The sequence below is a fragment of the Perca flavescens genome, chromosome 1 (genome assembly GCF_004354835.1).
Source record: "Perca flavescens isolate YP-PL-M2 chromosome 1, PFLA_1.0, whole genome shotgun sequence".
Classification (NCBI taxonomy): Eukaryota; Metazoa; Chordata; class Actinopteri; order Perciformes; family Percidae; genus Perca; species Perca flavescens.
The window spans coordinates 37364554-37379598 of NC_041331.1; the positions used below are offsets into that span (position 1 = coordinate 37364554).

The 15045-nt window shown below is 43.0% G+C and overlaps 1 protein-coding gene across 1 annotated transcript in view; it reads right to left on the reverse strand.

Annotated features, from left to right (window-relative positions):
- Positions 1-1650: 1650 nt before the first annotated feature.
- The window catches only part of prmt3 (protein arginine methyltransferase 3), a 65810-nt gene continuing 52415 nt past the window's right edge, over positions 1651-15045 (reverse strand). The window contains exons 14-16 of the mRNA XM_028577953.1: positions 12150-12200; positions 11372-11459; positions 1651-1867 (exon numbers count right to left, since the gene is read on the reverse strand). Coding sequence (XP_028433754.1) covers positions 1758-1867; positions 11372-11459; positions 12150-12200 — 249 coding nt within the window. The 3' untranslated portion in view covers positions 1651-1757. The remainder of the gene's footprint in view (positions 1868-11371; positions 11460-12149; positions 12201-15045) is intronic.

Here is a 15045-nt window from a genome sequence, read left to right on the forward strand (position 1 = left end):
TATATATCTTTACCAAAGAGCTGGCAGCCAGTTCCTCTTGGCGTTTGTTGTTTTGCTGGACATTTTGATCGGACAGGGATGCATGTGAGTAAAGGTGCATGATGAGAGTGGACTCTCCCAGTACTGTATATGTGGTTTTGGTTATTTGCAGGTCTAATGACATTTAAAGCGTAACTCTCACCAAAATGCTTTTTGTGAATGTACCCAAGTCAAACTTTCGTGCCAGTCAAAAAGTGTCGATCTCCGAATGCGATGTAACATGGAGGAGAGTAAAGATGGAAAGCTCCTAAAGCTTGGTTCCATATAAATGCACGGATAATTTGTTGTTTTGTCGTTAGTGAAAACCAATATTACCCTTGTAGTTGAAAAAGGAGCCTCATATAAGGATGACATTTCCTCCTACGGAGTCCGGTCATTCACATTCGGAGATCGACTCTTTTTGACTGGCAAGATGGCGGCGAGTGGAAAAACCAAGGGGGTAAGCGTCTCTCCACAACGCGTAGCTCCTATGGCACAATTTTGATGCTAACAAGCCATCGCCCACTGTTGGCATTCCATTGACTGCCATTCATTTTGGCGTCACTTTGACAGCGAATAACTTTAAATCTGAAGCGTTTAAAGACTCTATTTGTACATTGTTTATTTCTAAAGAAACACGACAATGTATAAAAGGCTCCATTACCTTGTACCTCACGTTATGGCTCCGTAGCAGACGCTTTTATAAAAATAGGCTAACGATTGTGTCATAACCAAGCAACTTACTGTCACATAGAAGCTCGCAGGCAGTTTCAACTTAGATTAGCTGTTTAAGTTTAATTACTAATGTTAACTAGCATTTTAGTTAGCAATAATTAGCCTGTGCTTATGTTATCTCCTTACATATACCTATGCTCTCCGTCTCTGTAAGATTGGGAATGATTGAGATTTCTCTTGGCACAGCTACCAGAAGACTTACAACTTTCAGACACGTTGCTCACGTCACATTTACGTTGTCTCTCTCAGTTGGAGGCTGCGCAGTAACGCTCAGCGCTCACCGGAAAAGTACTTCTAATATCCTTCACTGGTCTCCGTCCAGAGCAACGGGGTCTATTGGTCCATTTATTTTACTGACTATTGAAAAAACCAACCGCTAAAGTGAGTTGTTCAAAACCTTTTTTAGTAAACTCTGTGTACAGAAACAATGTTCCCAATGCTGGAGTTCATGTGTAGAGCCCCTGGTGATACTTGGAGCAAAGTCTCACGTTGTGTCGAGCCTTCTTAGTGTTTTAAAAATAGCTATTTTGATGCTATCATAGTAGTGCCCCTAGCACTCCCATTCAAAAGGCCATGTGACCGAAAACGAAAATACGGGCAATCTTAAAAGTGGCGCTTCCGTCCTAAATATGCTTTTAAACGAAAGTTTGACTCAGGTACATTCACATAAAGACCGTAGGTTGCATTTTGGCGAGAGTTACGCTTTAAGGTTAAAACTGGGCCAAACTAGATTTAAAAGTTGAGGATTTACTTTTACTACAGTTTACTCATAAATGTTTCAACAGCGTTTCATGACTGCTTTTCAATGTGCAGAGTAATTGGAATGCCCTTGAAACAAGGATTAAATGGAGTTTAATCATGTTTCAATATATTATTAAAACACTCACAAGGAGAAAATCTCATACGTTATTTTTTTTTATTACAAGACAGAAACAATCCTTACATTCAAAACATGAAAACCATTTGAATACATTTGCTGGATGTTGACCATGCGATGGCTGACGCTATTGCAGGCTGTAAGTAAGCTTCCTGTCACCCAAGTCAAACGTGACCAACAGTGAGCGAGGGTCCTTCTTGTTTTTACGCACGATGATCTTTCCCCGGAGCTCCTCTCCTGAAGAAAGGATAGAGAAACACCAATATCAGTGCACAGTTGGTTTCACATCGGAGACAGGAAACCTCTGTGTGAATCACTGAAATCAGCTGGTTTAGTTGGAATGAAAATCTGGCACGCAGTCGGCCATCCCTGCCTGTGTGCCGAAACTTTCCCTTTGAACTAGAAGCAGGTCTTCAGTTCAGCTAGAAATAAACGTGCTTGTAAAGGCTTTTAAAGTCAAAGGCTATTTATAGTTCACTGTCACACCAAGATTTCTCAAGACATTTGACAATAAAACATAAACAGGCGTTGAAATAGAAAGAAAATGATGAAGAAAGGTTGAAAATCCACAAAGATAAACACAAAACTGTTGCAAATAAGCAAAAGTGCATATAAGCGAGGTAGACCATAAGACAGAGAGAAGTTTAGTTTTGAAGGGTTCCAGTCAAGTAGCGTTTCTATCAACGGTGGGAAGCCCCAAAAGCACAGGACTACAGTGGAAGAAAAACTCTCTGAACGGACTGATTCTTTTCTTTTACAAATAGAGGTTGTCCACTTTTTACGGTACGAGACAAAATGACAAAAAAAATTACAATGGAATTAAAAATACCGTACAAAGGCAAGAGAAGCCGTTTTCATGTCTCAGGATCAAACTACCATCTGATTGTATGCACTGCAAATGGTTCACAGCAAAGTAAAGAGACTAATATTATTAGAACTTGCCGTAACTATGCAGTACATATTCCACCATCTTCTGCAGGAGGTGAAAAAAAGCCCCAAACTGAACAAAATGTTGGTTCCTACTGGAATTATAAAAAAACGGTCACAAATATATAGTTTCATTTTTTTTAAAGGCTCAGTATTTTCCTTAAACGGCTGGTAACTGTAGGTGTTAGCAAACGTTACTCAAACAGGACTTAATAAAACATTTGTTGGCTATTTTCAGCTGCGGATGAATACACATCTAGTGTGAGTATTTACAGCAGCAGGACGGTGTGTGTGGGATTGAGTCAAAATAAACCACAGTGTGTGTGTTCATGGTTATGAAGCAACATGGCACCCAGTGTGGCTCATTAATGATGCTATAATTATACAATTACGTTTTTTTTTTTTTTTTTTCCTTCATATCTCTCCTTGGAAACCAGTTGCATTTGTTTTGGGGATGGCAAACCACGTCATGTGAGCTCGTACGTAAAGTTATTCATGTTTTCTCCTGTGCACTATTTTCCCAAACTGGTTGTTTGAGAAGAAGTGACTTGAGAAGTGAGTTTTTGTTCTCCTTAGAGAAAAGTACAAGAAAATAAAACGTGTATGCATTTGATTTACGGCTGATAACAATCCTCAGTATATCATGACCAGAACATAATGTCTGAGCGTTTATATCAGACTCTGATATAAAAAAAAGTACAACGGTGAAAGGCAGACAACATCGATCGGCGTGTTCATAATAAAAGAGAAATGAATAACTGCGCATAAAAAGAAATCTTCCTGACGCCCTGCAGCAGGACAGAGCTGCTGAGCTCAGGCCTCTGCGTGAGCAGAGACACACACTGGCTCTTATAGAAACCATGATGTGTGAAAAAGCAATGTGGTTTAATGTATGTTAATAAGCAAGAGTGTGTGTGAGTGTGTATGAAATCTCCAGATGGCAGCGAGAAGGAAGTGAATTTACAGTACGACGCGCGAGCAAATCGGGAGGCCGGGAGAAGGCGCTGATGATTATGACGCATAATCACACTGATTAACTTCACGTTTGACTGCTGGAGGTAAATTAATGTTTACCCACACGGCAAACAAGCATCCCCCCTCCCCTCCTCCACCCCCAAACCACGCTCATCGCTGTGCTACGCGCTCTTTGTCGTTGGAGGTTAGAGGAGGACGAGGAGAGAGAAAACGCTGACTGTGGCGCTTTCTCCGTCGAAGCGTTCGCCATCGCTGCTGTTACGTCTCACTAGTTACCATGCCAACGCCGCTGTCACAGAGTCTTTGCTGCTGGCGGCGCTCTCTGGGTCTGTCAGTCCACTGCAGGGAGGACAGACAGACGCAGCCTTTACACGGGGGGTGGGGGTAACAAATGAAGAGCTGAACTCGCCTCTTCTAAAGGAAAATCTGTCCATTTTTAGATTTGGGTGGTGAAGAGAAAAATCTGTTAGTGAGGGGCTAGACTCGCTCCTGTGTTTGAAAAGAGAACAGGAGGAAACTTAACAAACAGTATAGTCAAGCTTTGGTAATAATGTCACAAGGTGCCATTTAAAGTAAAAGTAACCTAACCAAAGCCATGCAAACTAACAGCGCAGCCGCATTCGCCGATCCTGCAGGGGAAATATTAGGGAGGACGGGGGTATACCAGGTTCTTCAAAAGCCTCAGCGTGATTCTGGACATTGGAGCTGTGAAGAGGGACCTGCCCAAAGATCTCCGACTGTGTTTCGACATAAGGAATTAACAATTTGGAAATATAACGAGGAGCCAGGCCATGGTATGCCTCGAGAGTAATTAGAAAAATATCACAATTGATCTTAAAACACACTACGGAGTGTAAAGGTGATGCTGATACTGAAACCTCTCTTCCTAGTTCTACTTAGGAGCCTTGCTGCAGCAGTAATTCACTGTAGGTGGGCAACAGACGACAAAAACAGAGGGCAAAAAAGTAGTATACGAAAGAAATGGCTCTTGTTTTTTGGCATCATCGGACAACCGAAACAATTTGAGGATCCTGAGAGTCCTGATCAAACTGAACAGTTAAATCTCTGGCTTTCTTCTATAACTTGCAAAACACCGTCCGATCCTTGACCAGCAGCTTGTTGCTGCACCCAACAGATAGAAATGTCGCAAGGCTGGTAAAAGATGTAGCTCGTAAATAGAATGTAAAAGACACCGTCTGTCCCCCACTACATCACCAACCTAACGAACTAGGTCAGTGGTCAACACTGGACGCAAGACAAACCAGCTGGAACATAGAAGGTCACTAACACACATGCCTGGTTTGTGTTTTCTGTGTGGCTAAACCCTGGTGATCTCTGTATAAAGGCCGATGTTAAGGATGTCCCATAAAACAAAACAAACTGTCTCCGCTTTCGGGGCGACCTCTAGCTTACCCGGGAGAGTGTGTTCCCCATGTAGGCCGACTTTTCCACTGGGCGCGCCTGTGCTGCGTTCCGGTTTTGTTCCGCCACGTGCCATACCACACGGGGAGCGTATCAGAAGCGCGGCGTATTGCTGCCCGATTTGCAGATTTTATTCTGCACTACAAGTACTTTACAGAACAATTGCGTATTTATAAAGCTAGTATCTACCTTCCACTCCAGGCACTCCTGAAATGAAACTCTGGTGTTGTCCTGATAAAAAAAAAAAAAAAAGATCTGCGATGTCGTATTATTTTTTTCAACCTCCAAGATGAATCTCTCGTTGTCGGTGATGTTGTAAAGGGGACATAACAGTATTGGGGGCGGGGGGTCTTTTGATAAATTGACTGGATAGTCTCGCTGTTTCACTTCCTGCCTGGCTATCCGAAAGCTCAGCGGCTAGCGTGGAACTAGACCTGCCGCGTATCTTTAGCGGAGCGGAGAGCCGCTTCACGCGCGCTTCTGGGACACGCCGTGGCGCAGCTGGTGGAATATCAAGCATTGACTTGAATGGCAGCGACTGCTCGCGGCGCCTCCGGAGGGCAGCGCAGACGGCTGCAGTCAAACTCAAGTTGGCAAAAGGCTGATAAAGGTTAAAGGAATAATTGCTTGACTTTTGGAGACCTTTTGAAAAAAAGGAGATGTGGGACCAAAGACGTTTGCCCTCAAAATACCGGGAACAAAAGAAGAAACAATCCGACTAACCCCTCATGTTTCACATTAAGGAACAGAACCACCCAACGAATGTCTGTACAGTCGCGGTGCGACTACAGCAGCTCTGCTGTAATCAGTCAGACCAAAGTCCCCCATGGAAGAGGCTTCAGTAAACTGGCCACTCAGATGCCGGGAGGAAGAGTTAACCATGTGTGGAAATGAGTCGGGGAATGGAGCGGGGCTTTCACCACAATGTCGTACATCAACATGCCAGTGTCATTAAGCACTACCAGGCCCACAGAAACAGCCCAATGCAGCCTTGCGCCATGAAATTACATTGGAAATACACGGCTCGCATTAGTGATTCATTTAGACTGTTGTCATTTACATTTCAACCATTTAGCTCACACTCCTTCAGTATCTGCAGCTCCATACAGCGAGGGCAAGTGTAGGCTGAGCTGAAGTACTTCAATGTTAAGGCTCATTTTCCTTAAGTTTTACGGATTTTCACAGCAAAATACTATGACATTTTTGAAAGGAGCAGATTGGTTTAAACTGTTTTACCTAAACTTTATGTCCTTATGAAAGTAGAAGGCAATTATTTCATGTGAAGTTAATGTACTATACCAGCAGTAGGAGTGCAAGACAGAGCTGCATAAGCCTGATGGGGCATTTAAAATATCATTCCAGTGGCTCTAAAAGTGTAAGGAAAAGAAATACAATTAGCGATATAACAGAGCTGAGGAATGTTAACTTTGTTACAATGCTCTTGGGAATTCCAACTTTCATTGAAATATTGAAGGTACACGCCACCGTTTGTTGAAATAGGGCTTATCACGCTCTCCCCTAGCTGTAGATAGGCGGGCCAACGCATTTTTTGTGCATGCATTGTTTTAGTCCGGTGCAACACCGGCAGCGGCGCCGCTAGTTAGCTTAGCGTAGTGAATGGAATCCTATGTTGCCGGTTAGCATGTTGTGAGTAAAAGTGAGCCAACAAAAGACAAAAAAAACAACTTAATTACTTGCACTGAGACAAAAAATGCATTGGCCCACCTATCTACAGCCAGGGTAGACCTTGATAAGCCCTATTTCAACAAATGGTGGCGTATTCCTTTAAAAGAGTTTGGATGAGACACAGGGATGCAGAGTTCCACTTCAGCCCCTTCCCTGACACTGCAGTAAGGCTCATGGCCACATTTCAGCCCCACCTCCTTGACATCCTCCCTCTTGCTCCAGTCTACCTTCATTTAATCCGTTTTTACTTTACTCAGGCCGTATCCTGTTCAGTACAGAGCTAAGTAGCAGAGCTGATTGGCGGTATATCCCAAGCACCAGTGTGTAGACACAAAACCAGTGTGTTAGATTACAGGCCTGAGGAACCTGAAGGTTGGTTCGGCCACTGCTGTTTGCCAGCTCAAGGACCTTCGGATTTCAACCGAGGGGATGAGGGGGGGGTGAAATGAGCTTGGACAGGTGAGGGCGGGGGAAAAAGGAGATTTGGAAGAGCTACAGCACCACTCGGGACAGGAGGAGGGGACTCATGAAAGTGGGTGGAAACAAAAAACACCTGACTGTCCAATCAAAGTCCAGACAATAACAAACGCCCAAGGCGCAGGTACAGTATCCAGGCCACCGCTTCACCTAGAGGATCATGGGACTTTGTTGCAAAAACAATTGCGACCTGCTTTCTCTGGTTACATTAAGTAGGTAAAGCTGTGAAAAAAGGACCATCCTCTTCAATAGCCGCGCTACACAAACACACCAGAGCATGACAAATGATTCGCTGTTTAATTTATTACGCTGCCAGCCGAGAGGATTTGCAGGGATGTTTTGTTCCAGCCTGCTGCGTGCCTTCTCTCTCTCTTCTGCCGGTACCTCCCACAGAAGCGCAGCCTCGAAGTTAATTACTGCTGCACTCGTACAAACACATCAAATAGGATTCGGTCTCCGCCATGATAAATCACCACAGACATAGTCGGTCACTACAGCCAATCAGAGCTGAAGGTGCTTCTCAGTCAATACCTAGGAGGAGAGGCCACACTGTGTGTGTGTGTGTGTGTTTAAGTCTGTGTGTGTGTGTGTGTGTGTGTGTGTGTGTGTGTGTGTGTGTGTGTGTGTGTGTGTGTGTGTGTGTGTGTATATAAGAGTTTTGTCATCTTCAAGGTGACTTTAGGAAGTTTTCTCTTACAGCCAGAGGGGAGTTTAGTATACAAGTATGCAAGTACTCTTGTGAATTTGAGTGTGTAAAGGAGCGGCGTGTGTATGTGTGTGTTGTAAAGTACCCCATAGAAGCCGAGGAGGCAGCCGGTGAATGCTGTTAAAAACTCAATTTCTGGTTTACGGCCCCTGGATGAGGCTGGGGACCGTCAGGGTGCCGGGGTGGAGCGAGCACATCAATAACATGCCGCTCACTCCCTTACTCACACTCTTCTGCTTTCATTTTGTTCTTCTTTTAAACTTTTCCTTCCCATACTTGGCTCGCATATACAGCACAGACTGATGGATCTTTACAGAGTCAACGTCAGCTTGAGCTAGACTCAGCTGGATTGAAACTGGCTCGTTTTAAGTTTAGGCTATGTGTGTGTGTGTGTGTGTGTGTGTGTGTGTGTGTTAATGTGTGTGCAAAAAAGTTGACTTTAGGAAGTTTTATTTTACAGTCAGACCAAAAGAGCGCCAGTCAAACCTCAAATCAAGGGAAACAATAGATGTATAATAAGGGAGAGCACACCAGACAATGAGAGTTTTGAACAGCTAAAATTACAGCTATGTGAGATGTTTTCAATGTGTGGGGGTCATGGAAACAGGACGATTCGTCCAGTTGGGAGTGTGAATATCGACAGTAAATGCAACAGAAATCCAGTGTTTAGTTTCCCATATATCCTGTCATTGACCAACGGGGAATTTTCAGCTTGGTAGTGGTAAAAAGGTAAAGTTAAAATAAAACCTTAACGATTAATTTAGTTTATCTTGAAAAACCCAATACACAGTACTGATTCTTATTTACACAAAAGTGCCCCCGAAAATGGACAGAATAGATAAACGGGGCAAATAAGGGATTCCAGGTTTACTTCTGTGATGTGTAGACATAAGTCCAAGTCTCTGAAACTACTGAAGGGATGAACGCCACTCTTCTAAAAGATATTCCCTCATATGGTGTTATTGTGATGATGGTAGAGAGGGCTGTCTAACACCTTGGTCCAATATCACCCATAGGTGTTCAACTCTGTTCCACTGCTTTGAGATGTGACTGTGAAGGCCATACCATATGATTCACATCATTTTCATGAAACCATTCAGTGCCCCCCCGAGCCCTGTACTGAAGCATCAGCATTCGTTACGTTTCTCCGCTCTGCACAGGTGAAACAGGGAACAGAGCCCGACATTCTGCACCAGATAATCAAATGAAATCCATCCGTTTCACTCTGCAGTTTCCCACTTCTGTATTGCGTAAGCATGCTGTCGTCCTCAGCTCTCGGTCTCAGCTTTGTTTATCTGACCCAGCAGAGCGAGAAGCCTGCGATAGCGTTTGGGCAGCGTCAGAGGTTTTGACGTTCTTATCGTCCTGGCAGAGCGTGGCTAAGGGCCGCCGGACAACAAACGCCTCCGTCCCTCCGCAGGTCATTTATTACAGTAGACTATCATCTAACATCTAGTCAGCAAGGGGACAGCCGGCTCCGAAGGCTCATCCATCCCCACATCAGCAGACACATCTGCGATTCCCATTATGATAACGTGCGCAGAGGGCCAAAGCAGTAATACAGGATCTTTCACACAACAAATATAATGACTGAGCGTGTGGGGACCACTGAAAAGTAATCATCATACATTTTTGCTATGAGTCACAACACCAGTACTAATAGCAATAGAGATCTGTCCTATATTTAGTTAATAAAAGCTTAAGCATGTACTGATCTAAACTCAGAAAGGTCTTTCCTGGGATAAATGCACTGGCACACATTAAGTAGTGTTACATGTTTCCATTTTCTTTGGAATAAACAGAAGAAGAACTGGGTAGTGAGCATGAGTAGCAACACTATGGCTGAACAGATGAAGAAAACCTCCTGAAATCTCAAAGTTCTTCAACAGAGCGTGATGTCTGTCTGAGATGAAAAGGTCCCAAAGATGAAAAAGCAGGATAAGACTCTGATGCTTTGTCGCCTCCTAGTTTTTGCTTTTGTTTGTTTGTTTGACTTCCTATTAAACCGAAACTACTAAACAGCAGGACAACGGTAAATGCTAAAACATCGTGTAATAACAATAGCACAAGTTGACTCCGTAATGTCAGTTATCTAATGTTTGTCTTACCAGACCAAGTAAGGCTGTGACAGCAAAACACTTCAGTGTATTAAATTGAGCAAAGGTGCTTTTTAGTGCTACTAATAAGTGGAATTCACTTTTCATTGGTAAAAAAAAAAAGTGCAATTGATTCTTTTAAAAGTTACATAGTGTCACTTTCCAATGTGTTGGACACACTAGTGACTGTACAGATTGTACTTTGACAGATACGCTGAATGTCAATATCAGAACAATTTTAAATTATTACAGATCATTTTTAAAAGTTGATTGGATTTGTTGGATCGTACCTGTCAAGTTGGCGATAACACAGCTGTCTGATTTAATCGCTACGGTAAAAAATGAATAAATATTTGTGTTAAAGTAAACCCGTGTATGGCCGGTCGATGACATTTATTAAACTATAGAGCAACAACAGTAAGGTGAATGTCACAAAAAGCGATACAAGATGCTCTGTCATGTTTGCTGGAGTTTTCAGAGAGCATCCATACAGCTACTCCTCTCAGCAAGCTGCACCACTTAAACATACTTTTATCTGCTGATTCTATAAATATTTCACTGGTCAGTTACAAAGCGCTCCTCTTGTAACGTGTCATGATTCAGAGGCCTGCAACCGGCTATCAGATGAAGTTTTACATGCTGTCTCTGATGGCTAGATGTGATTTGTTTTGATCCCTCGCTGTCTCTGCGGGTGACAGATAACGGGTGTCAACCAGCCTGACTACATCTCCACCACAGACAGATTACCCGCCACAGCTCGCTATGACGCACCGCAAAAGGTCCGCGAGAGAAAAATTAAATCATCAAAGAAAGTAAATACACAACGCAAACCTAAATGACACACAGAATGGCCTAGGACTATGTACATAAAAGCTGATCCAAAATCTTATAGTATTTAAAGGTCCCATGGCATGAAAATTTCACTTTATGAGGTTTTTTTAACATTTATATGCGTTCCCCCAGCCTGCCTATGGTCCCCCAGTGGCTAGAAATGGTGATAGGTGTAAACCGAGCCCTGGGTATCCTGCTCTGCCTTTGAGAAAATGAAAGCTCAGATGGGCCGATCTGGAATCTCTTCCTTATGAGGTCATAAGGAGCAAGGTTACCCCCCCTTTCTCTGCTTTGCCCACCCAGAGAATTTGGCCCACCCATGAGAGAGAGAGAGACATCATGGCTTTCAAACGAGCAAAGTGGCAGTTGGTCAAGGCCACACGCCCACCCTCCACCTTGCCCCCACTCTCTCCTTCTCAATAGCTACAGTTAAAGAAATGGCACATACTAAGGAAAACTCATTGTGGACTAGAGCCAGTCCTCTAGTGTCTTCAGATACAGTATTAGGGGACCACTGGTCTATATAAAAGCCTCCAAGAGCACCATGTCATGGGACCTTTAAATACAAAACTAGTGTTGCAGAGTGTTTCCTAGCCATGTGGTGGTCTGTGTGTTACTGACCTGCTTGGACAGAGACAGGCCTCTCCAGTAGGAAGACAGTCTGTTTCCAGTGGGTCTTTGTGACCTGAGGACCCGTGGAGAACATCACCTGGTGTGTGAATACGTGAAAAGAAAAAAAAAAAAAAAAAAAAAAAAAAAAGAGCATAAACATCACAAAGCAGTGGGAAGGAGCACCATGTCATGTTGTAGCATTATGCAAAAAAACTAAACATAAAAGGACATGAAATCTGCTTTTGAATCCGTTTAAACCGATTCACTACTTTTAAAAAAGACATTCTGGATATGTTTCCCCATTCTCAAAAAAAACAAGGAAAACTTACTGGAGATCCTGAAGGAGTCTTGTTTAGATTAAAATAAAGCTGCACAAAATCTTGGAATCAAGAAGTCAATGCACTCCTTCACTCCTCCATTTATAGCTTAGTCTGCATTATAAATGAAAACTACCTGCACTGTATTTATAAAGCAAACAGAGAATCCCATGTTACATTGTTCCAGCCTTAGCTCCTAGAGGAGATGGACATTTACTGGATCATCCATAGCATGCAGTTTGCATCTCAGGTACAATAGGAAGTGCAATCAAAAGGCATATCTGTGTTGCTCACAGAGCTCGGCATCAGCTGTTCCAACTGGCCGGCTCTGCTGGGTAAATGCTTATATCAGCAGTAGGCTAGGACGCCATGTCGATTGCCAGCTAACGCCTCAGGGAGGAGGAACACGCTAAAGCGTGAACATAATTGAGTTTCTGTTAAATGGCTCGGCTGTTGCCGCCGCTGCTTACCTTGTTGCTGCAGCCTTTGTCAAAGAAAATGTCAAAGTAGCCGACAATTGCCTGCAATGAAATACGAGGGCCGTGTTAGAATGTGACAGTACAATAAACCCCTGGGTTTGTTTGACTAGCCTGCAACTCTGACATGCAGAGCTGAGAGAGAGGCAGGAGGCAGAACAAGTCTCAGGGTTTTAATGAGCAAAATGAGCAGCTGTGTTTAGGAATATGGCAGTAAAACCAAACTGGGACTAACGTTTACTGTTCAAATATTTCCAGGTATCTTTACAGTACTTACATGAGACAAGAATTTAAACTAGAAAATTCCAGAAGAAATTTGACAGTGTGCCGACTACGTGGTGCACATCTCATTAACAGTGGCTTAAGTGTGAGAGAGAGAGAAAATACAATGGTTGAGAAAAGGCCATCATCACCACAGTTATATAGTTAACATCATTAGTAACACTTGTGCTGAGATACCTTAAATCTGCTGTTTGACATGTCCTGCAAAGTGAGGGCAACATGGCCTACAGTAAAGACGGCTCCATGATAGGAGGAGGGTGTATGTGTGATTTCCTGTCGTTTTTAGCGAATTTCATGAAAACCGCTAGGCAAATCTTAGAAAAGTCATAGCACACCATTCACGATCATTCCGCACATTTTTGTGTATTTTTAGGGCATGTGTTGGCAACGCTGCGTGACTAGTAGCGGGACAAAAATGTGGCGGAAGATGAAGAATATTATTATTATTTATAAGTATGACGAATACTAGTCACTGTACCGATTGCTGCTATTGCAGCACATCAGCACACTGAATTAGTTTGCTTGCTATGCTTACCATGTCATTGTCGTGTGTGTGTGGTCTAGAGAACTGAAGTAATGGCTACCCTTTTACTGAGACAGTTGGGTATCAATATGACTCATGTGAGCACTGCCCTCGTCAACCCTCCTTCCTCTTAAAAGCAACTTGGTTTCTCCTTTAGGCTGAGTCAACAGCACCTCCCATGTGCTCCCCCTCACCTCTACTGGGAGACTTGTCACCGGACAAAAGAAATAAATTATGAGGCAGCCACCAACAACATCAAGGCAATTTTGCTGACAAAAAAAAAAAAAAAATCCAGCTTGGTACATGAAATTAGCAAAGGTGGCTATTTTGGTGACAGTGTTGTGAAAACAGCACAGAGGAGGAATCGGTTCAGGAAAATAAACACTAATGTGATTTTGGTCCAACTGAATATGAATGTGTCTTCATCTGAATAATGCCCACTAGGGGACTGACACATCTCGTCTCTCAGTGAATGCATTGTTATGTTTTGCAAACCAAAGAAGAAGAAACTAGCCAGCCTGAAGCTTCATTAAAGCTTACCTAGATCTCAGATGTGGCCAGAAATAACACACTTCTTTTCCTTCATATTTAGTTTTCAATTCACTAAATGCCTGCATGGAAATGCACTCTTTTCTTACAAATATTATATACTGTCTGCTGATATGGATTAACGGAGCTGTGAACACAACGGAGTAAAAACAAATTCACATATCTGAAACAAATTGAGGTAAAGTCCAGGAAAAAAAAACACCCCCCCAGGCTTGTTTTCCTACCATTTCTCCCCCCACTGAAGGAAGAGAGGCACTCTATCAATCTCAGGAGCGCACTTGTAGTAGCAATGATGCAGAACTAATAGCTTTTAATCCTGACGCAGCTGACAACTTGGAGGCCAGCTTTCTGAGACAAAGAAGAGCCGGATCAATGGAAGAGTGGGAAAGAGGAAAACAGAGGGACAGAAGAGAGAAAAAGGGAGGATAGAGAGAGGAAAAAAACAGGTAGAAAGTTGAAAAGGAGAGAAGGAGCTGGAGAGAGAGAGTGGCTGTAACATAAAGTAAAAGCTGGGGAGGAGGTTTCTTTTTTACAGAGGTTTTTAATTGATTTGTATCACTTGGAGAAGCAAAAGCACCATCTGTTCACAGCTTCTGTAAACGTCTCCTAAATTGTATTTAAATATCGTCTGCAAGTTAAACTGGCAAAGAAAGATCTTTTTTCATAATGCATCTGCACACAGCACACACAAAGATACACATACGCAGACTTGATAACCGTGCTGCCGTCAGAAGCTGTGTTTAACACACTCTGCGCACAGAGGCTTCAATCAACCTTTATCGACCGAGACAGGCAGGGGCGGCATGCTAGCTCACAACTAAAGCCAGAAAAGAACCCAAAGTGGATGAAAGAGCATGTCAACCCAATGCAATTATGGCTTTTAATGAACGCTACACAGACGCTCGGTACTGAGGTAATTAGGAAATTAGCCGTAATTACTCGTCAGGCAGAGCGGATTCACCTCTCTCAGCCGGAGAGGCAGAGATCATCCTCATCGCGCCTCGCTGATGACAACGCCTCGTAAGCGAGATTGATTGTCACTTCTGTGTTGTGCAACTTTCACACAGCAGCGAGACAGGCAATTAAAATATAGGCCACAGAGTGAAACTTGCAAATACCAAACTGGCAGAGGAGCTCGTCGTCTCACTGCTCCATTGAAATTCCCATTTGAAAAAGATATAAAAAAGGAATGTAACTGCCTCATGCACGGAACACAAAAGTTGTTATAATAAGCAATAAAGATCTTGATGACTCACACCTGATATGGAGTGTTCCAGGCCGAGCTGATCACAGGCTTTTAATGCTTTCTGATTTAAACTGGGCTGGGGGAAGAGAGTTTATCAAACTTCTTGGGACCCTTTGAAAGGAAATAAGCTTTTACGACACCCAGTATAACAGTATAGCAAGATTTAAACTTTAACACAAGATGGGAACTGAAAACTATTATTCAGCAGCAAAAGGAGGGCAGCTTTCTAATTCCATTCAATTTTATTTATAGTGTCAAATCATAACAGAAGTTATCTCAGGACACTTTAC